The 22,506-nt window shown below is 40.8% G+C and overlaps 1 protein-coding gene across 2 annotated transcripts in view; it reads right to left on the reverse strand.

The window, feature by feature from the left end:
- rttn (rotatin) overlaps nt 1-22,506 on the reverse strand; it is a 316,401-nt gene that overhangs the window by 213,640 nt on the left and 80,255 nt on the right. For both annotated transcript variants that reach the window (XM_067981445.1, XM_067981444.1), the window contains exons 9-15: nt 20,916-21,103; nt 18,337-18,452; nt 12,745-12,915; nt 7,126-7,338; nt 4,909-5,021; nt 3,614-3,740; nt 2,197-2,322 (exon numbers count right to left, since the gene is read on the reverse strand). In XM_067981445.1, the coding sequence (XP_067837546.1) occupies nt 2,197-2,322; nt 3,614-3,740; nt 4,909-5,021; nt 7,126-7,338; nt 12,745-12,915; nt 18,337-18,452; nt 20,916-21,103 (1,054 nt within the window). The remainder of the gene's footprint in view (nt 1-2,196; nt 2,323-3,613; nt 3,741-4,908; nt 5,022-7,125; nt 7,339-12,744; nt 12,916-18,336; nt 18,453-20,915; nt 21,104-22,506) is intronic.

The raw sequence follows: 22,506 nt of genomic DNA on the forward strand, positions 1-22,506 counted from the left end.
CCTCAGATCAGATATGATCTCATTAAATGGCGGAGCAGACTCGAGGGGACAAATGGCCGACTCCTGCTCCTATCTCTTATGGTCCTCCACACACCAAACTGCTGACCACCCAACTTCCCTTCCTGGCCCCCATGTTGGCTGATATTGTTAACAGTTCCCTCTCCCGAGGTACTGTCCCCCTCCCCTTCAAATGTGCCGTCATCACCCCCCCTCCTCAAAAAAACAACTCTTGGCCACCTCTGTTCTTGCAAACTACTGCCCCCCATCTCCAATCTCCCTTTCCTCGCCAAGGTTTTTGAACGTGTTGTTGCCTCCCAAATCCGTGTCCATCTTTCCTGCAACTCCACGTTTGAACACAATCAGGTTTCCGGCCCTGCCACAGCACTGAAACGGCCCTTATCAAAATCACAAATGACATCCTACATGACTGTGGCTGTGGTAAATTATCCCTCCTCATCCTTCTTGACCTGTCTGCAGCCTTTGACACAGTTGACCATAGCATCCTCCTTCAACTGGGTGGGGGTTTCCCTCGCCTGGTTTCATTCTTATCTATCCAGTCGTAGCCAGAGAATCACCTGCAACGGCTTCACTTCCCACTGCTGCACCGTTGCCTATGGAGTCCCCCAAGGATCTATCCTTGGCCCCCTCCTATTTCTCATCTGCATGCAGCCCCTCGTCAACATCAACCGAAGACACAACGTCAGGTTGCACATGTACACTGACGACACCCAGCTCCACCTCACCACTACCTCGTTCGACCCCTCCGCTGCCTTTGATTTGTCACGTTGCTTGTCCGACGTCAGCAGAAACTTCCTCCAATTAAATATAACCAAGACCGAAGCCATTATCTTCGGTCCCTGCCGCAAACTCCATCCCTCTCCCTGACCACAGCCTGAGGCTGAAACAGACCGTTCGCAACCTTGGCGTCCTACTTGACTCTGAGATGAGCTTCTGACCACACATCCACTTCATCATCAAGACCGCCTACTTCCACCTCCATAACATCGCCCGTCTCCGGCCCTGCCACAGCTCATCTGCTGCTGAAACCCTCATCTGTGACTTTGTTACCTCTAGGCTTGACTATTCCAATGCTTTCCCAGCCAGCCTCCCATCTTCCACTCTCCATAAACACGAGCTCATCCAAAACTCTGCTGCCCGCATCCTAACTCGCACCAAGTCCCGTTCTCCCATCACCCCAGTGTTCGCTGACCTACATTGGCTCCCGGTCTGGCAGCGCCTCGATTTTAAAATTCTCATCCTTGTTTTCAAATCCCTCTATGGCCTTGCCCCTCCTGATCTCCGTAACCTCCTCCAGTCCTACAACCCTCCGAAATCTCTGCGCTCCTCCAATTCTGGACTCTTACGTATCCCCAATTTTCATCGCTCCACTATTGATGGCCGAGCCTTCAGCTGCCTAGGCCCTAAGCTCTGGAATTCCCTCCCTAAACCTCTCTGTCTCTCTCTCCTCCTTTAAGATGTTCCTAAACACCCACTCTTCACCTGTCCTAAAATCTCCTTATATGGCTCAGTGTCAAATTTAATGGTATCACTTATGTGAAGCACTCTGGGATGTTTTACTACATTAAAGGCGCTATATAAATGCATGTTGTTGAACAGTTCAAACCAAAATAGTATCCTTATAAGCATTGGTTGAACAAAATCTAAAATGCACTGTAGCAGTCATGTTAGAATACTTCATTCGCAAAGACCTAACTTTAGCCAGAGGTTCTGAGGAGGCATTTATAGAAAAGTTTAGAGTCAGCAAGATGAGTGATATCAGTCTGAGGCACTGAACATTTTTGTTTGCATCCAGTGTAAGCATTAGTAATGGCAGACATCAGGTGCTGGATAAAGCTTCCTCCACTCTCCCCAAATATGTTCAATACCCTCTCCTTCAGTCAGTACCAACACAATATTTCTGTTTCGACACTAGCAACCTTTTGTGTTGAATGATGGTACATTTTGCTTTGTGGACTAGCATCACTGACAGCCGAATTGAGACTATCCAAAAGTAATACAATTAGGCCCCCTATAGCCATTAGGAAGAAGAGGAGATCATCCCATTAGTCTGGTAGAGGTAAAAGCACAGTGTACCAAGCCACTGCAATAATACTGATGACCCTTTCAAGATTTTTATACAGGAAGGAAAAAAACCCACTGCTTTTTATATAATCATTCAAAGATCTATATACGTACCAGCTCTATAGAGTCCTGTAGGCCAAATGTACATATTTCATACAAAACCCGAGGATGGAGAAGGAAGTGAACACCTTGAGAAATTGATGATACTGGCTTGGTAACATTGTGGATTCCCAAACAACCCTTTGCAAGAAAAGATAAACAAAAAAATTAGTGTTTCAAATGCAAGACCAATTCTACATATCACTATCTGCTCGTCAATAATATTCAAACAATATACTTAAGGAGAAAAATTAAATATAATTACCCACAAAATACTATACCACCTTTATGATAAACCTACTTTGGATAAAACTGCATGCATCAATAATAATAATCCATTTCATTTTTGTGGCTTTAGGTTCATCTGATCTTAGGTCAGTGGTCGCACTCTCGCCTGAGTCAGAAGGTTTTGGGTTCATGTCCCATACCAGGACTTGAGCACACAATCTAAGCTGACACTTCAATGCATTGCTGAGGAATGCTCTACTTTTGGAAGTGCCCTCTTTTGGATGAGGCACAAGAACGGAGGCCCTGTCTACTTGTTCAGGTGGACGTAAAATAAATTGCATTGCACTATTTGAGGAAGTGAAAGGAACTTCTCATGGCCACCATTTATCCCAACACCACCAGAAACAGATTAGCTGGTCATTTATCTCATTGTTGTTTGTGGGACCTTGCTGTGTGCAAATTGGCGACATAACACTAGTAACTACATTTCAAAGATAATTCATTGGCTGTGAAGTGCTTGGGATGTCCTGAAAGGTGCCATATAAATGCAAGTTCTTTCTTCATCTCAACTTTGATTAATTCAGAGTAGACTCATAGTTCAGCTCTCTTATTGATACAACATTTCTAATATCTCTCACTGGTCAAAACAATGTTGTGAGGTCAATGACAGCTCTTTGCTTAATTCTCCACAGCAAGTCTAGCAAAGATATAAAAACAAAGTTACAAAAACAAAAAACAAGTTACCTTCATAGCACAGACCAGCAGGCTTTCTGTTTTTTCAGTGCCTGGGCCTCCTGCCAGCAGCCTTCGCCATCCTTATCTCTCCCGCTGTCTGATAGGCACTGGCTCGTTTGTGACATTCACTCCCTACTTTGGCCCCACCCTTCTGCTTTCCCCCAGCCTCTATATCCACCACAATTTGCCTGGCCTCATCTTCAGCCAATATGCACCACCACTGAAGATTACCTAGAATGGCATAGAATTTTACAGCACAGGAACAGACCATTCAGCCCACTAGGTCCATGCCGGTGTTTATGCGCCACACGAGCCTCCTCCCACCTTACCTCATCTCACCCTATTAATATATCCTTCTATTCCTTTCTCCCTCATGTACTTATCTAGCTTCCCCTTAAATGCATCTGCATATTAGTAACAGTAAAATCTACAGCTAGTTAACAACAGATCAAAGTTGTTTTTATTTCACCTTCACAAGGTTTAAAGAGTAGCGATAAGTCTCTGCTTTAATAGCTGGCAAGGGATGAGACAATAGTTTCAGGAACACTTTCTGACTCTCTCCTTGAAGTATTGGGCTGGCCTGTGCAGATTTGGAACTGTGAAAAAATAATACAAACAGCAACAATATTATTTACAGAGTTTCCCACATGTGTTCATCACCTTTCTGACCAGAATAAAACATGACACCTCCTAATATTTCAAAAGAAACATTTTTTTTTCATATTGAAGTTGTTTCAATATAATACTTTCACCAAAGTTTTCCTAAGTATTACTCCAAGAAAATACATCTTTATATACCTATTTTAATTGCAACATGTAAACTGTCTTATTTATAAAAATTATACAATTGTGCAAAAGAATATGTAATGTTAGTTCAAAAGTCACTCCCCCTGGTAACATTTCCGTCTTAGTTTCCAACATCACATTGTCCACGACAAAGCTCTTGGGACCTTTAGTTCAGTGCAGATGTGGAGTTATATTTGAAGTTCAATATAGAATATCTAAATAATTGAAACATTACTGATGAAGTCTTATAAGCAAACTAAGACTAGTAAATTTTCCAGAGGGCCACCGGAGGGGAGGGGGAAGAAGGGGACAGGAGGACGCTGGGTTGTTCCACCACAGCTTTTGGTGGTCACATCGTGTAGATCCCCAGGAGCCTACCTATCCTTTCAGCTGGGAGAATGGTCTCGTGAGTTTGAAGACAATAAATAAGCAAAAATTGGAGCAAGGAACAAATAAAATCTTTACAGAGGTGAAAGGGCCTATTATGGTAATTTGAAGTTAAATCAATTAATTCGTGCCAAAAACGCATTAAAAACAATTGAGCAAATTTATAATTCATTCATTCACTTTGTACAACAGATATAACCAGATATTTCTTTTTTTAAAAAAAAATGATATTGCAAACTGTTTTGACACCTGCAGTGGAACAATAAAGTACATTAACCTAAAGGTCTGCATTTCTTAAGACAACCACCCACATTCTACACTGGAAAGCACCATCCCTTCAACTACCTTCAAAAATTATGTGACCAAAACAAATCACATTCATTTTCAGTTTAGAGAAACAAAATCTGATTTGCTAAACTATTCCAAGAAGATGGCTTTGACATATTCTATGAATCAAAGCAGGTGTTGCTTGCGTTCTATTGCTGAGGAATAGCATGCAGGAAAATGGCTTTATTTGTCCTCGGCATAATCCTGCATCTACGTTTATCAAGGGAAGATGTAAACTTGATATGAGAAATCCCCACTCTTTACATTTCTGAGCAGATTTCAATATATTTCTGGACCAGCTGTAGCTGCTGATGATAGGGAAGGCTGATCACAGCCTGGTCTGCTAACTCAATCAGGTCAAGAAGATTCCTTTCATCCTACAAAGAGAAAAATGTAATTAGGTTGAGAAGATTCCTTTCACTTTCCAAAAATTATAAGCAAACAAATATTTTAATGTGAAATAAACCACATACTATAAACTAAAGACAGCATTTGACAAGGTTTATTGGGGTGGCATCACTTCAACAATAGGACACAAACAAAAAAAAGGTTGCCAAACTTTGTATCACAAAAAAGTTGTGCACTATTTCCACGTTATCACTGTAATGATGATGATGATGATGTGTGGGTGTTCTGGCTTCTCTCCAGTGACAAAGCTAGAATCCCGTTTTAAAAAGCATCAGTCTATAGCAGTCTGCAAATTTTATAAAATTTCCAAAAAATTCTTATTTTAATATCAAGTTTTGAAATCATACAATTCACACATTTTTTATTAATGACCAATGAACCTGGTGTTTAAAATCTGTCTGTGCTTGGTGTAAAAATTATGGTTACAACAGATGCTTTTAAAAAACGTTGTAACACTATAATTAGTATCAAAATGCAATTCTTGTTTCATGGGGACTTTCTTCACAGACTCCTGAATTTTTTTTTGGTAGTCACATAAATGTTTTTTTTTAAAAATAGAATTTCATGCTGGAAGAATTCTGTTCAAAATCTAACCAAAGATTTACACTCATAAATATCACTCCACAAATACATCAGGCCAGAATTTGCTGTCAAAATAACAGTGAGGCTAACAGCGCTCACTGTTATTTATGCGTAAATGGTACAGCAACTTCAGGCGAGTAGCCAATACATGGTTAAATGCAAATATCCAAAAGTTGCTGTCCGAGTTGCGCCACTCCACCAATAAGCTTTGTGAAAACAGCATCTCGCTGTTGCCTCACCATTGGCATGCATTGAATATTATGAAGTTACTGTGCTTGCACGGCAGATACGAACAAACCTGCCGCAGATATTTAGGGCCAGTAATTAGTAGCGTAAGTACCCTTTTATGATGTGATAAGTGTTAATTACTGCCAATCAACCTCTCTGGCACTGGAAATTAACTATTACAAGTGTGGAGTTTCATTCCTTCAGGTTTTGAATTTTTCGGGGAGATTTGAAAAATGTTATATTTCAAATTTATATTTTTCTTTCTTATTTTTCCTTTGTCTCTTTTCTTTCTCTCTCTCTTCATCCAATCTTTCGTTCCCCCTTTTTACTTCTCTTTCTGTACCTGATTTGACATTGAGTTCACCCCCTTTAATTCACCCTCTATCTCAGTGCTTCCACTGTTTATTTCCCAATCCTTAAATCTTATTGGTTAAGGAATTACCTTGTTGCTTGCCCTGTTCACTCAGGTCCCAGATGCCCTGTTTCCCTCGCTGCGCCGTTATCAGCTCACACTTTCAGCAACTTTGTGGACAAATATTTTTTGAGCTGAAGGGTGCAGGGACAAGTCTAGCTAATGGCAGACACAGTTAGAGGCCCAGCTACAGCAAAATCTTGCCCATCAAATAACTACAAACATGCTGAAATTCCAAACAATTATGAATAAAATAGAAAAAACATTGCGTATTTGCAATAAGTACAATTCAAATTGAACTTTTCATTAGCCACATGTTTTTTTCCTTTTAAAATGGTCACACCTAAGGAGTCCCCCAGTGGCATGGCAAATCAGTGTAGGACGTATTATAACATTGAATTGAGAGAAACAGGTTTAGCATTTATAGTTCACAAACTAGGAGTCAGGGAAACCTTAGGAGAAAAATACCAGAGGCTACACTCCTATATATCTGAAGCCAGATTGAATGACATTGGCAGATGCCCAAGAGCATCTTCCTTGCATTATTCTTATGGGAAGTGATGCTTGGTGCGAAAGGATGCAAAGCATTTCTTTTAAATTAAAATGGGAGGATCTAAAGATTTTTAAAAATATATATATATTAATTAAATGGTTGGAAGTATCAGAGTTGCAAAAATACATTCATGATGTATTGTCGTGAGAGTCTATAAACTGATGCACACTTTCAAATAGAGCAGTATCGTGAAAATATTCAACCGTTGTGCTTGCAAGATTTTCTCGTTAAAAAAGAAAATCAGTCAAAATCAACAAATGTTTTCAGACCTAATAAGTAACACAGTAGCAGTAAATACCTTTGCTTCAACCTCCTTGATAAAAGTACACGTACACTCCATCGAGTGTGCTACCTCTGTGGCTCTCTTATATATGTTGTAGCTCTCCAAGCTGACCTGTTCTAAGTAGACAGTAATGGATTCATGAATGCTGAGATAGCTCAAACGGAATGACACATCCAGAGATAGAAGATACAGAGCATTTCCTATGCTCTCTGGCAAAACCTCACTAGCCTACGAGAGAATTAAAAACCATAAAATAAGTTACAATTATAATCATTTCCAGCAAGACATGAAAATACTGAAACTTAAATAATTTATCATGATGGACTCAAGTGCAGTTTATTAACTCAGTGCAACATACTGACTTTTATGGTCAATTTCACAAAAGTTTGAGCTACAGGTTTGATTCTGTGAAAGATCAAAATAATTACTCCAGCAAAAACAATAATTTTAATTTAATTCACGTTTCAGATATCTTATGCAAATATTTGTTGAATTTAAAGAGTAAGTGCTTCCATTAGGATCCCTTTTTATTTTACACACACACACATTTAGTCCCAATGAATTGCCAAATTATACTATGTTGTAAATAGGAAACATTTTCAGAGTCTCAAGGCTAGGGAGAGAATAAAGACAATCAGCTAAGGTTCCTGCTCCTATGATCCCTGTTGAAAGTACAACAGGGAGTTGCAAGTACAGACATCTGGTAAGGATAACAATGTGCTTGATTGTGATGTTCCCCAAGATGGAATAACCTGCTGACACCAATTGCTCAGATTCATAAATAAAGTATGACCACATCGGTATAAGATGTACTATAAGAGAAATGAGGGAATCAGGTTTAGCATTCACGCTTCACAAACTAGGAGCCTTGGGACCAAAAGAAGCAAAATACCAGCGGCTATTCTCCAAAATTTCTGGAGCCAGTTTGAATGATTTATCTTGGAACCATACCCCAAAATGAATCTCTGCCATCAGGACAGGAGCAAAGAAAATTGGGGGGAGGGGTATGGGTGGGGTGGTGATATCTGCATGACTATTAGTGACTCTCAGTTATCCCTTAGTACACTAGCTTAATCGTTAAATCTTCTGGTTGGATGTCGCTAGGGAGCACTCCTGCTCCTAAGTTGGCTGCAAACAGCCGTTTCAACTCCCCCTTATATCACAGCATAAACTGGGAACATTACACCTAATCCAATATTTTCATTCATGTTGTCACTTACCAGACTATCAGGTTGTCACATTAGGGTAGTTCTACATAAAATGTCTGTTCCCAACCTGCTGCTAACCAGTAACTAAACGTTTACCCTTCCAACCTGATGTCTGTGTTATAAGGAGAAATGGCATCTGATGTCAGTTTTTGATGGTAAACCACATTGGGACCAGGCTTGAAAGAATTTTTCTTGATTAAATCTGAGACTACATGATTTTTGGATTGTGCTATTTTTTATAATTAGTGTTTAGTTGGTGGGGGCGGTGGTGAGGGTGGAAGGACAGTCTGTTTGCTTTATGTTTAGTGGCATGCATCAGCATAGAAAGCCATTAGGAGAAAACTCAAGAGAGCATTCGCACGTTTGAGTTTAGGCGATTGCTATAGGTGCCCAGGAGTCAGTGTAAAGTTTGTTAGTATGCTAGGTCGCTTCTAATTTCACACTGCATTTCCTACAAGTTGGCCTGGATTTTTAACATGACTGAATGATGTACAGAATTATGCTCTCTGCCATGGCCCTTACAACATACTTCTGGGATTTTGGAATTCCATCTGTACATGTGGAAAGGAGCATATGTGCAGAGGTTTTTCTTAACTATGATTTATTACAGGTGAAGATGACTTTGGGAAGCCCTCCACTAACCAACCATTAGTACTTTTATCCCCCTAAGGGTCAAGTGGCTCCAGAGTTATTCCCAAGGCTATCTGTAATGCCAATCCTCCATGGAATGAATAGAGCTGCTCCAAAATGCACACATCCCCTCCTTACGGTGTACATCACGAGGCAGCAGAGAAGGAAGACGACACAAAATGATTGAATTTTCTATCTTAAAGAGACCAATGATATTCTCTATCAAATAGCATATATTTTCACAACTACATATTTTTAGACAATTGAGAAGTACTTTGAATAGAAACTATTCCCAAATTTTTTTTCCCTCTTTAAATACTCATGAATCACAGCAGGAAACAGAAAATACATCAGGCTCAATTAGATCAGTGGTTTTCAAACTGAGGAACTCAGACCTTTGAGGGTTCACGAGGGATGCGCAACGTCATAACGTATAATCTTGATTTTGGGCGGTGCGCGCAAATTGGTATTCCCTGCCTGGTTCCAGAAGGTAACCAGGAGGAGCTAACCTATGTTATTTAAACTTTATGGCTCATTTATCCCTAAAATTCACTGGAGGCATTACATTGGCCCAGAATTTGCTCAGAGTGGCGAACCAACAGTACTCACCGCTCCATAGTACTAACCCACTAACTTACTGGGTGCAATTCCTCTAATAGGAAGCGGAGCAGAGCCCAGTGTTAGTTCGAGCAAAGCTAGGACCCATGGGAGAAGCGAGAGGATCACACTCTCCCCTAGACCAATCAGACTGCAGCATTTTTGACAAGCTGCAAAACTGTTTCTGCAGGCTGCATTGAAAGGTACAACATTAAAATCATTGTGAAACAGTTATAGACAGCGAAAAAAGAGAGGGTAAGAAATAATCAAATTAAATAAAAGAGAAAATAAAAAGGAAAAGTAAATAAAAATGTTTTTAATTTTTTTAAAAGAAAAATTTTTAATGGTCAAGAACTAATAAAATAATGAGTAATGAGACTCAACATTTTTAGAAGTAAATTTTTAGTTGTTTCGCAGTCATTAAAACTTACTGTGCTATTAAAACTTAGTTTAGACCTGGTATTTTTAAGCATACCTATTTTGTGACGATATTAGTTACATTCCAGCTGGGCAGATGAGCAAGTTGGTGCTGGTTCAATGATTTCACTGATTGAACCCGGCGATACCCCTTTAATTCGAAGCAGTCATATCGCCGGCGAACCAGGAGCAGCAAGTTTCGGATTTCTGCATTTCACTGCGCATGTGCGAACGCCGGAACTTGCTCCTCGATTTCGCCACTGGGAACGGTGAGAGCTGTTGTGCTCACCGCTCTTTTCTAAGCAATTTGTGGGCCATTGTGATTTGATTCGACTCTCAGTCTCAGCTCAGTGAGCTAGGTTAGTGGTAGCAGGCATTATTTCTTAAAACATATGCATGATGATGCCATTAGCTTCTCAATATTGAGATGAGCTGAATCATCTAGACATTGACTGCAATGCAGATAGATGCATTGTGCAGAGTGGAGCAAGGGCATTCATCCCACTGACAACGTGCTGCAGTGTTAAAGGAACTTCTGACTGAAGGGGCAAGCTTCTTCAGAATTCTGTATTGTTTCAAGTTCTTAAAAAATACATTTTCTGCAGTGATAATACTGTCTACCTTTGAGTTACTGACATTGTCTCTTGGCTGTTTTGCAGGGAGAGGCTTAAGAACATAAGAAATAGGATCAGGAGTAGGCCACACGGCCTCTCAAGCCTGCTTCGCCATTCAATCAGATCACAGCTGATCTTCGGCCTCAACTCCACTTTCCTGCCCGATCCCCATTTCCCTTGATACCCCTGGAGTCCAGAAATCTGTCTCTCTCAGCCTTGAACATATTAAACGACTCAGCATACACAGCCCTCTGGGGTAGAGAATTCTTATGGGATTATGGGCTTATGGGATGTATCAGTATTTCCAAAGGTTCCCTCAAAGAGGAAAGTTTGTGAATTAGTGTGAGCAAACTAACATTTTGTCCCATGTCCTCTATACAGCTCAAGACAATATGGGAACAATACAGATTGCATTTTCCAGACTATCTTTGCGAACTACACCACAATCGTGTCACGTACATAACCCTCAGAGCAATAGCTTGTCAAAATTAAGGGAAGGAAATACCTTCAAAATTCTCATCAACTGATATTGCCATGCTCAGCTAGCCAATTCCACTGCATGTTCCAGTGCCTGCAATCAGTGCACTGTTATTTCAGGCACTTTACAAGATCAATGGTGGGCTTAGGTGCCAATGTTATGAAGGACCAAAAAGGAAATCATAGAAGCAAAAAAATTAGAATCATCAGGATACCACTCGGCTCCAGACCTCATTACAGCCTTGGTCCAAACATGGACAAAAGAGCTGAATTCCAGAGGTGAGAGTGACTGCCCTTGACATCAAGGCAGCATTTGACTGAGTGCGGCACCAAGGAGCCCTAGTAAAATTGAAGTCAATGGGAATCAGGGGGAAAACTCTCCAGTGGCTGGAGTCATACCTAGCACAAAGGAAGATGGTAGTGGTTGTTGGAGGCCAATCATCTCAGCCCCAGGACATTGCTGCAGGAGTTCCACAGGACAGTGTCCTAGGCCCAAACATCTTCAGCTGCTTCATCAATGACCTTCCCTCCATCATAAGGTCAGAAATGGGGATGTTCGCTGATGACTGCACAGTGTTCAGTTCCATTCGCAACCCCTCAGATAATGAAGCAGTCCATGCCCGCATGCAGCAAGACCTGGACAACATCCAGCCATGGGCTGATAAGTGGCAAGTAACATTCGTGCCAGACAAGTGCCAGGCAATGACCATCTCCAATGAGAGAATCTAACCACCTCCCCTTGACATTCAACGGCATTACCATCGCCGAATCCCCCAGCATCAACACCCCGGGGGTCACCATTGACCAGAAACTTAACTGGACCAGCCACATAAATACTGTGGCTACGAGAGCAGGTCAGAGGCTGGGTATTCTGTGGCGAGTGACTCACCTCCTGACTCCCCAAAGCCTTTCCACCATCGACAAGGCACAAGTCAGGAGTGTGATGGAATACTCTCCACTTGCCTGGATGAGTGCAGCTCCAACAACACTCAAGAAGCTCGACACCAGCCAGGACAAAGCAGTCCGCTTGATTGGCACCCCATCCACCACCCTAAACATTCACTCCCTCCACCACCAGCGCACTGTGGCTGCAGTGTGTACCATCCACAGGATGCACTGCAGCAACTCGCCAAGGCTTCTTCGACAGCACCTCCCAAACCCGCGACCTCTACCACCTAGAAGGACAAGAGCAGCAGGCACATGGGAACAACACCACCTGCACGTTCCCCTCCAAGTCACACACCATCCCGACTTGGAAATATATCGCCGTTCCTTCATTGTCGCTGGGTCAAAATCCTGGAACTCCCTTCCCAACAGCACTGTGGGAGAACCTTCACCACACGGACTGCAGCGGTTCAAGAAGGCGGCTCATTGTCACCTTCTCAAGGACAATTAGGGATGGGCAATAAATGCTGGCCTTGCCAGCGACATCCACATCCAATGAACGAATAAAAAAAAAACCCAGAAGCAAGGATCAATATCTCAATTATTAATATACTGAGTCACAATAACTACGATAGCTCTCAACCATATTAATTTGATACACACAGCACAGAAAAATATACACACAGATGTAAATATAGATCTTATTATACATGAGGTCTGGTCTTTCAATCCAGTGGCAATAACTGCCAATTGTTACCCATTATGACCCTGATTATTCTGTAAAATGGACAAGATCATCATCTCACCTTCTCTACAGGGAGGAGTATTTGTAGCAGACGTACAGTGAATAATGCAATGCTGACAAATGCCATTCGATGGTGCACTATAGTAGCCTCTGGCTGCTCTGCGGTAATGCTGGTATTGTGATAGCCAAGAGTTTCCCCTAAAGCATCCAAGCTTGCTATCAGGTTTTCCTTCTGTAAATGGCAGGGATGAAAAACATTATAGCTGCTCATTTGAAATACCATAAATCAATAACACTGGCTTATTACATGCTGCAACAGGTTAACCAAGCTATAATCGTTTTCTTAACTTAAAGAAAATCTAATAATGTATAGATATCTATGAGTGCTAGAAGACAAACTGCCAATTAAACATTTAAAACAAAAATAACAATTTAAGTAACTGTTCAAAAACATGCATTACTCTGAAAGTAAGAACATAAGAAAAAATCATGGATGAGAAAAGGCCATTTGAAGTTCATTCCTCTCATACTTCAACTCACCCAACCTACCAATAAACAGCATTTTGAAGTAGTGGCTTTGACTATTACCTTAACTGACAGATTATTCCAAATATTTATCACCCTTTGAGAGAAGAAATGTTTTCATATCTATTATATGATCTATCCATTGTCCGACTCAGCGAGATTGCTCTCACTTGGTTGCCCTCTTACCCATCCGATTGTAGCCAAAGCATCTCCAGCAATGGCTTCTCTTCTCACCTTCCACCATTACTTCCAGATTCCTCCAAGGATCTCTCCTTGGCCCCCTCCTCTTGCTCATCTACATGCTGTCCTTAGGCGAAATTCTCTGCCGATATGGGTCAGCTTCCACATGCATGCCGCGACACCTAGCTCTCTCGACCCCAACACCATCTCTGTGCTGTTCGACGACTGGATATCGGAAAAGCAGTCTATGAGCTGCAATATCCTCCGGTTAAACATTGGGAAGTCTGAAGCCACAAATTCTGTACCCTTGCCACCCATTCCATCCCTCTCCCCAGCCACTGTCTCAGGCTGAAGCAGACCATTCACAACCTCAGTGTCCCATTCGACCCCTAGCTGAGCTTCTGATCCATATACTTTACATCACTTCCATCTATGTAACATTGTCCTCCTCTGATCCTGGCTCAACCCATTTGCAGCTGAAACTATCATTCCTGCCTTTGCTACTTCCAGACTCAAATATTACCAAGTTTTATTGGCTGGCCTTCCATCCTCCACCAACCATAATTTTCAGCTCATTCAAAATTCTGCTGCCAGTATCCAGTTGAATTTTTTGAAGAGGTCACTAATAAGGTAGATAAGGGAGAGGCTATGGATGTTATCTATATGGACTTCCAGTAGATATTCAATAAGGTTCCACAAATAGATTATTAGCAAAAATGAGAGCGTACCGAATTGGAGGTAGCCTTTTGACTTGGGTTGGAAATTGGTTGGAAGGTAAGAAGGTAGGAGACAGAGTGTGGGGATAAAGGGGAGGTACTGATTGGCGAGATATGACAAGTGGTGTTCCTCAGGGATCTCTTCTGAGGCCTCAGCTTTTTACTATATTTATTGATGACTTGGATGAAGCTGAGTCAGCCCTCCAACCCCAACCCCTGCCAAACTCTCCATTCCTCCCTCTTTGGCCAAGCTTTTGGTCACCCCTCCCAATATCTCCTTCTTTGGTTTTGGATCCATTTTTGTCTGATTACGCCTATGTGAAGCACCTTGGGATGTTTCTCTTTGTTAAAATGCAAATTGTTTTATATACATTTACGTTTCACTAATTTAACTTTAGGTTCTCAGGTCCTTCTGGCCTCCCGCACCTTGAAATAAAATGCAGTAACAGGAACAAACTAGTAGAATACCCAATCGCCACTTATTGCACCCATTTTCTCTTCTGTTTCTTTTCTAAATGGCTATAAATATCTTCTAGCAGCAAATATGTAGTGCAACACTAGTTATGTTTCACCTGGTCCTTATAAAAGGGAGTCAATGTAGTTTTGCAAGGATAGGGGAGATAGGACCTGGTGCAGGATTAGAACATAGGAACAGGAGTAGGCCATTCAGCCCCTTGTGTTATAAATTGGATAGCCCGGTGGTGAAAGATGGAATATTAGAGCCTAGTCTTCAGTTGCTTCCAAGCCTTTATTCACAGAGCTCCACATTACGCCCACACCACACACTAGATCAGCTCTCTTATAAATGGATATAATAGAGTTCTCAATTGATACACACCACCTGAATACAATTAACACTAATTGATATAAATCATATGGATACCATTAACACCTTGGGCCTGCTCCGTCATTCAATTCGATTTTGGTTGATTTGCACCTCAACTCCATTTTCCTGCCTTTGTTCATATCCCTTGATACCCTTACCTAACAAAAATCTATCCATCTCAGTTGCTATAAACGGCTGACTGGGCAGGCTCACTTACATGCCATGCCAGAAATTGCTTTGAAACTTTCCTGTTGTCACCTCCCAAGCACACAGCTTTCAGAAAAAGCAATTACTAATGGCGTTGTCTGCAGGTAACAGAAAAACTTGATTTGTCAGCCAGACATGCCTACAGAGTAAGATTCCTACAGCCGCAGACGACAATCCTACTTAAGTGCTCCAATCAGACAATGTTGCAAGAATTTCACAGTTGGAATTAGTCTGTCCATGTTGGCTGTGGAATTGGTCCCTGGTGTCATCAGGAGCTTGCGCTCGTCAGAAACTCAGCTCCCCAAATAGCCAGCTATTTGGATTCTTTTTCCAAGGATACAGGGATACAGGATCCTACTTCGGATGAGAAACTTGTTCCAATTCATCTGAATAAGGAGCATCACAAAAGAATAAGGAGCATCACAAAAGAATCTGGTGCATTAAAAAGGGGCTTTCCCTATGGCTGCAGGGCTGAATATGAATTGTTAGGCCAGGCAGGCATGGCCTACATTCTTTCCAAAAGTACTGGTGCAGCTTTGCTTTGTGGATGGGAAAGCTAAATCATGGAAAAATCAAAGAATCCAGGATTCCAGCTCAAGCTGTGCTCTTGGGATGACATCAGAAGCTGCTAAAAATAAATGTGACAAGGACTTAAACCATAATGAGTCCTTGACATTCTTGATCAGTAGTCTTGCAGTATTAGATTGGATCTGGATCAGTCTTAGCAAAAAAGAAAAATCTGCAAGGGATGAAGAAAGAGTCAAAATTTTTCAAGCTCTTAAAAAAAACAGGTCTTAAGTTGGTAGTTTGGCCAAGGGATTTATGGGAAATAAATCAGCCAACATTGTTTTTTGGCATCAAAAATCAAGGCGAGGGAATATCCACATGTTCCATATTTGCTTCAGCGCTGGTCAGTGTCGTTGTCTTTACCAGTATCACGATGAGTGCTGTGGCATCAGCTGATGCAGCAACATAATGAGCAAGATTGCCCTCTAAGTACTGTGAGTCATGTTCCTGAAGCAGAGAACCAGTGTCAATGCACGACATTTTAAATTTGATAGCAGATGGTACCAAGTTTTCACAAAACCTACAGAGTGCAAAGTCTTACGGCTCCTAGAGGGCACGAGGACCTTCTGATCACTTTTCAGTCACAACGTACAGGGCTCAATCAGAGCTGCCATTGTAGGCCTTTTGTGGGAATGATTCAACCTGCATTCAACCTTCAACTCTCCATCAACCAGTGGGACCCTAAGGTCTCATGTGGAACTGAGTGATTCCTCACTTTTTTTTTTGAATGATCTCCTTTCACTCAATTAAGTACTCACATTAAGCCTTGCTGCTTAACTTGAAGCAGTTCACGCACTTTTGAAAGCTGTGCAATATCAGTAAACAATGCAAATATTTTTGGGGCGTCAGCTAGTAGAAAGTATTCTTGACAAGACCTACAGACCTTGGAAGAAGGTGTTGTCATCAAAGTCCAGGAGAATGGACCAGAAACAATTCAGCTGATATGATGACAGACCCCATGTGCTTCAGACCAAGCTCAATTTAAAAACAAATGCACTGATGAGACAAACTCCCAAATTTTACAAAATAATGTTTGTAAAGCATACAACTACAACTATAATCATTATTAGTTGCAGAAAAAGAGACTTGGGCACAAAAGTATAAATTAACTTTTTCATGGTGTGTTTATAACAAAACAAGCAAGAGAAAGGGAGCTGGGGTAGGAAAACTTCTTGGCCAATATGGCTACTGTTTGGTGTCAAGCTCTAAAAAGGGATTATTCTTGTTTTCACCCCCATTGAGATAAAAGCCTTATTAATTTGCATGTCAAAGTTGAACAAATGAGAAGGAATGGGGGAAAAGTATGAATTACAGATTATAGATTTTTGGATTCATGCTTCAGAGCTCTCCCCACCCCCTTTATTTTGTCTGCATATCAAACTGGTATTACATCACATGGCTACAGTCTGACTCTCTGATTTCCAGAAGTTCTGAGTTAAGCAGGAGCTTTTCTTTAGAATCAAAAAGGAAACCTTTACTGAGGCCAGATTCCCAGACTAATACTGTTCAGACACCTATTTGCACTCATACAGCCAGGATTTGTTTCAAGCATCTCAGGGCATTCCTTAGTATAGCTAGAGAACTCTACAGTATTATTAGTGTCTCTGCAACATATACTTATTACTGATTTACTGCTTCCCCCTACTGGTCAGAACCAAAATATTCACCAATAGTTCGGGCAGCTGTGACTGAAAATGTAACTTGTCTAAATAACTGCGGTACTTTTCTCGTGACAACGGTCAGTGAGATTTGAAGCAAGATTTACCCTAGGGCAGTTATCAGTTGTATTGGCAGAAAAGCAGGAGTCAAATTTAGGTTTACCATGACCAGTGGAATTAAAAAATCTGAAAATACAAACATCCACTACGTTGCTGTTATATATTATGGCCTTTTTTAAAATCAAGGTGTGCTACAAGAATTATCTCTTCCTTCCCGCAACTTCGATGGTATCTATTACTATCCAATGCATGGACAGAGTCTTATCCTGTACATAGCAGGCCTCCAGAAGCTCAGGAAAATGATTATTATTTTCTACGCTACAAGTGATTACACTTCAAAAGTACTTCATTGGCTGTGATGCACTTTGGGACGTCCTGAGGTCATGTAAGGTGCTATATAAATGCAAGTCTTTCTTTTATCTAATGTGGTAGAGACAGCACTAGTTTTGACTGGCATCATAAAGTATGAAAAGTAACTTATGAATTGTTATTACCCCTTCCCAACTCCCAGTGGCAGTTTCCCATTGCTGCCACTGGGAACCTTTAGAAAATAAAACAGCTGGCATTACACTTGACACTCGTGGGGAGCAAATAAATAAAATAAAATCACTTCACATTCTGTACGGAGAACTGAACTAAGACATCACTAATTCAGTGCATTGGCAAACAAGAAATTAAGGTTGTACTTGATCTCAGATAAGCAGACCAACAACTATTCAGACCTATTCTGATTCATCTTAATCGGGTTTGGGGTTCTATTTATAAACATAACCAATAAATTAGATTTCGGGTAGCTCAGAAATCGATGCAAACAAGCTTAAAAATGCCAGCATCCAGTTAAATAATACACTCACAAAGTGTATCATGAACAGTTTGCATAAACATAAGCTGCAGTACATAATGAATAATCTTACCAGTTCTCGACCTGTAAGACTATCATCAACCCAGACATCTTCAGAGATTGAATCACTGATGAGTAACACCACTTCAGTCAACAACTCCAGCACGCACATCACAATCTTCCTACTACCTGCAAAAAGGATTACTGCCAACTTAATGCTTGAAAAAGTAATGAGTCAACAGTATAAAAGATCTATATTTTATAAACTGAACATACTGAATATTAAGAGATGAAATCTATAAACAGTACAATTGCACTGGAATAGAATAGTATTCAAGGAATCAATGAAGATATGTGCACCTAAATAAGTTAAAGAAAAACTTCATCAGAATACTTAATGAAATGTTGCACTTAAAAAAAAAACACCGAGAAGGGAAATGAAGTGTATGGGGGAGTACTTTTTGTTTTAACGTTTAAAAGTATGCCACCACCTCATATAGAAAAGTACCACTATATTATTTGCATTTTTTGTACAAATAGGGATATTATTGCCTGCATGGAGATTCTGCTAGGCCACCCTAGATGATGTTACTGATGCAAAGTGCCCCAGTCCATCTTGCTGTGGCTCCACAGTAAACAGTAGCCATAAGGCATGACCTGCGAAAATCTCAGTACTAGCTGGGAATACAGGATCACAACCTGTAGCATGGTTTCCTGGGGTCAGACAGAGCTATGAGGAGCTCACAAGCTAGTCTGAAATCTCTGTCCCAGTTGTTTATTATGGAGTCACTTTTGAATGAATGGGAACTGTGCTGCTGCAACTGTGCTGTCATTGAGAAGCCTGGCAATGAGAACAACCTGATATGAGGCTCTCCATGCAAGCTGTAAAACTTTTGTTTTTACAAAATATTGTAAGTATATTATTCTTCTATGCAGAATGATGGAGTTCTTTGAACAAGAGCTACTACCCACCAACCCCAGACTTTCTCTCCAGATAAAGCAGCCCGCTTGATTGGCACCCCATCCACCACCCTAAATATTCACTCCCTTCACCACCGGCGCACTGTGGCTGCAGTGTGCACCATCCACAGGATGCACTGCAGCAACTCGCCAAGGCTTCTTCAACAGCACCTCCCAAACCCGCGACCTCTACCACCTAGAAGGACAAGGGCAGCAGGCGCATGGGAACAACACCACCTGCACGTTCCCCTCCAAGTCACACACCATCCCGACTTGGAAACATATCGCCGTTCCTTCATTGTCGCTGGGTCAAAATCCTGGAACTCCCTTCCTAACAGCACTGTGGGAGAACCGTCACCACACGGACTGCAGCGGTTCAAGAAGGCGGCTCACCACCACCTTCTCAAGGGCAATTAGGGATGGGCAATAAATGCTGGCCTCACCAGCGACGCCCACATCCCGTGAATGAATAAAAAAAAACTTTATGCAATGTACATTATATTTTTGATTGCCACCAGTGTCCTCTACTCTCAAAAGCACTGTACATTTTGAGCAACTGCCCACTCAAGAAATGATAATTTTTTAAAAGGCCAACAACTTACAAATTAATAATAGTCAAATCTTGCTGATCCTCCCCCACATCGGGGATTATTATTTATGATAATTGCATTTCCTGGTAATCAACTCTTTTATCTCATGATTAACCATTGCGTTATGATCACTGTGAGTTGATCTTTCAGTATGGTTGTCATCACACATCAACATGAAGTACATTGCTCATCATTATCTGCCATGACACCCAGTGTTGAGGAAACACTGAATTAATTAGAATTCCCTTTCTCTTTTAAAGAACAATCTTAAAAAGAAAGTATAAAAAGAGAAAGTATAAAAAAAGAAAGTATAAAAAGAGAAAGAAAGTATAAAAAGAGAAAGAAAGTATAAAAAGAGAAAGAAAGCCAGTCACTTCCTTCAACTTGGCTTCCCTCCAACAAGAGGAACTGAGTAGCTACAAATTTAGATAAACTTACAACAGCAAATTAGCCTCTAATTGACCTGACGATCCTTATTTAGGTTAATTCCCCACAGTGTGGAGTGATACTAAAGGCACCAAGTATGTTAGCAGCTAAAGATCACAACTTGACTCGAGACTACCTATGTGCAACACCAATGGATACATGACAGTAATAGATCCATTACCATAACGAATCACAGGGCAAAAATCTAATTATGGGTCTCATTCTCCTTTAGAGCAGTCTCAGCTATCCATTATTAAATAGGTGAGTTATCACTGTTGCATTGCTTTTCCTTTTTAAATTTTTTTTATTCAACTCCTTCTATTCCATCCCTGCAATATGCCTCAACACAAACCTCAGGAGCACCTCCAGTTGCACCAGTGTGCAATTTCAAATTTAGATGGGCCAAATTAATTTGTATGAGATTATAACCGTCCAAGCACAGCAGGATTTAATTTCAAAGCCATTCTACCACACTGTACCACCAAGTTCTGCATATGAGCTTTTTAAAAAAAAAATCACTGAGGCAGTTTCTTTCTGCCAGTTGACCTCTATTTCCCTAGTCTTGTATCCATGTTGTAAACGATTGTTCCCCCACTTTCAACTTGGGCTACGTGACATAAAGTCACATGGATAAAACTTGAATGTTACTCAGAACAGTTTCCACAAGGCTGGTTACCTGTTCTGAGCATGGGCACTGCATGTTCCAGGACAACCACACAAAACTGCGGGAGGCTAAGCTGCTGGAACTGAAGCTCCAAGGAATCCTCACTTTCCATCTCAGGCAGCTCCAAGTGGGCCAATTCAGTCACAGAATGGTTAGACATCGGACTTCTCGAGTTAGGATTTCCTTGGGAACTGCTTCCACTAGAATAGAAAGAACATTTAGAAACAAAAATACTAACAAAGCAAACAACTCATCATTCCATCTGCAGAAAGCTATAAAGAAAATTGGACTGTAAATCATTAATGGTATAACAGACTCTATTTTTGTGTCTCTCTCATTGAACACCAGCTCTCAACACTATACAAAAGTGTTGACTAGGACAGACGTCGCATACAGTCATTTTCATAAGCCAAAATACATCCCTCCTGGTTTTTCATAACCACATCAACCATAACCATGTGCTGATGAAACTCAAAAACCACATCTCATCAACAGAAAAACTGCAGTATAACTGGGGTGAAGTCACCAAACTGAAGGAGTTTGACCAGTCAGTAATCAGACATAGTTTTGGCTTTGTATAAGAAACACCCAGGAAGTCCACTGGACTGACTCTGAACTTTCTAAAACTTCATTTTAAAAATTCTTAATGTTAGCAAAGAGCTAGCTGGCTGACATCTTGGAAAATCCCCAAACAAGAAGAAAGGATATAGCATTAAGTTCTTTGGGCTTCAATTTTTCACAAGAGTCACAGAGTTAGCACAAATTTGCAGCTCCATGAAAACATATAAAGACATTTTCAATATCAGTTCATCATTCAAAAATAATTGGCCGGATTTTGCTGTAAAAATAACGGTGAGGCTAACAGCACTCACCGTTATTCACGTGCAAATCGGATGACCACACATGTGTAGTTAAACACAGAAATTCGGAAATTGCTGGCCGAGATGCCCTGCTCCTCCAAAAGCTGCATGAGAATGGTATCTCGCTGCCTGGCTCCCAGTTCAAATGTATTGAATGGCATGAAGTTCCTGTACTTACCTGATAGATAAACTCGCCAAAAAAAGTTAAGTCAAGTCATTTCAAATCTAAGTCTTAATTACTGTCAAACAACCTCTCTGGCACTGAAAATTAACTTTTACAAATGTAGCGTCTCATTTCTTCATATTTTAATTATTATTGGATATTAAAAAAAATGTAAATAATTTAAAAAATCTTTTTCTTTGTCTTTTTTATCTCTGTCCCTTAGTTCAATCTTTCTTGCCCTCTGTTTATTTCACTTTCTGTACCTGATTTGACATTCAATTCACTATTCTAACTTACACTTCCTGGTTCTGACTGCGCTGTTATTAACGATTCTTCAATCTGATTAGTTAAGGGGATACACAGCTGCTTGCCCCATAGAGGGCCCCGTGCTTTTTGGATCTCTAATTTCCAGGAACTTACCGTGCAAAAGCACATAGAAAATCTATGGGCAAGTGCAAGTCTAACGAACAGCAAAATCCGGCCCATTCTTTTTAATTATAAAACAAGAAAAGCCACTTCTAGTTCTCCAACTTTGTATAGTAGACTGTATGAGAAGTATTACTGCTGTAAGTGCCTGTAT

The sequence above is a fragment of the Heptranchias perlo genome, chromosome 3 (genome assembly GCF_035084215.1).
Source record: "Heptranchias perlo isolate sHepPer1 chromosome 3, sHepPer1.hap1, whole genome shotgun sequence".
Classification (NCBI taxonomy): domain Eukaryota; kingdom Metazoa; phylum Chordata; class Chondrichthyes; order Hexanchiformes; family Hexanchidae; genus Heptranchias; species Heptranchias perlo.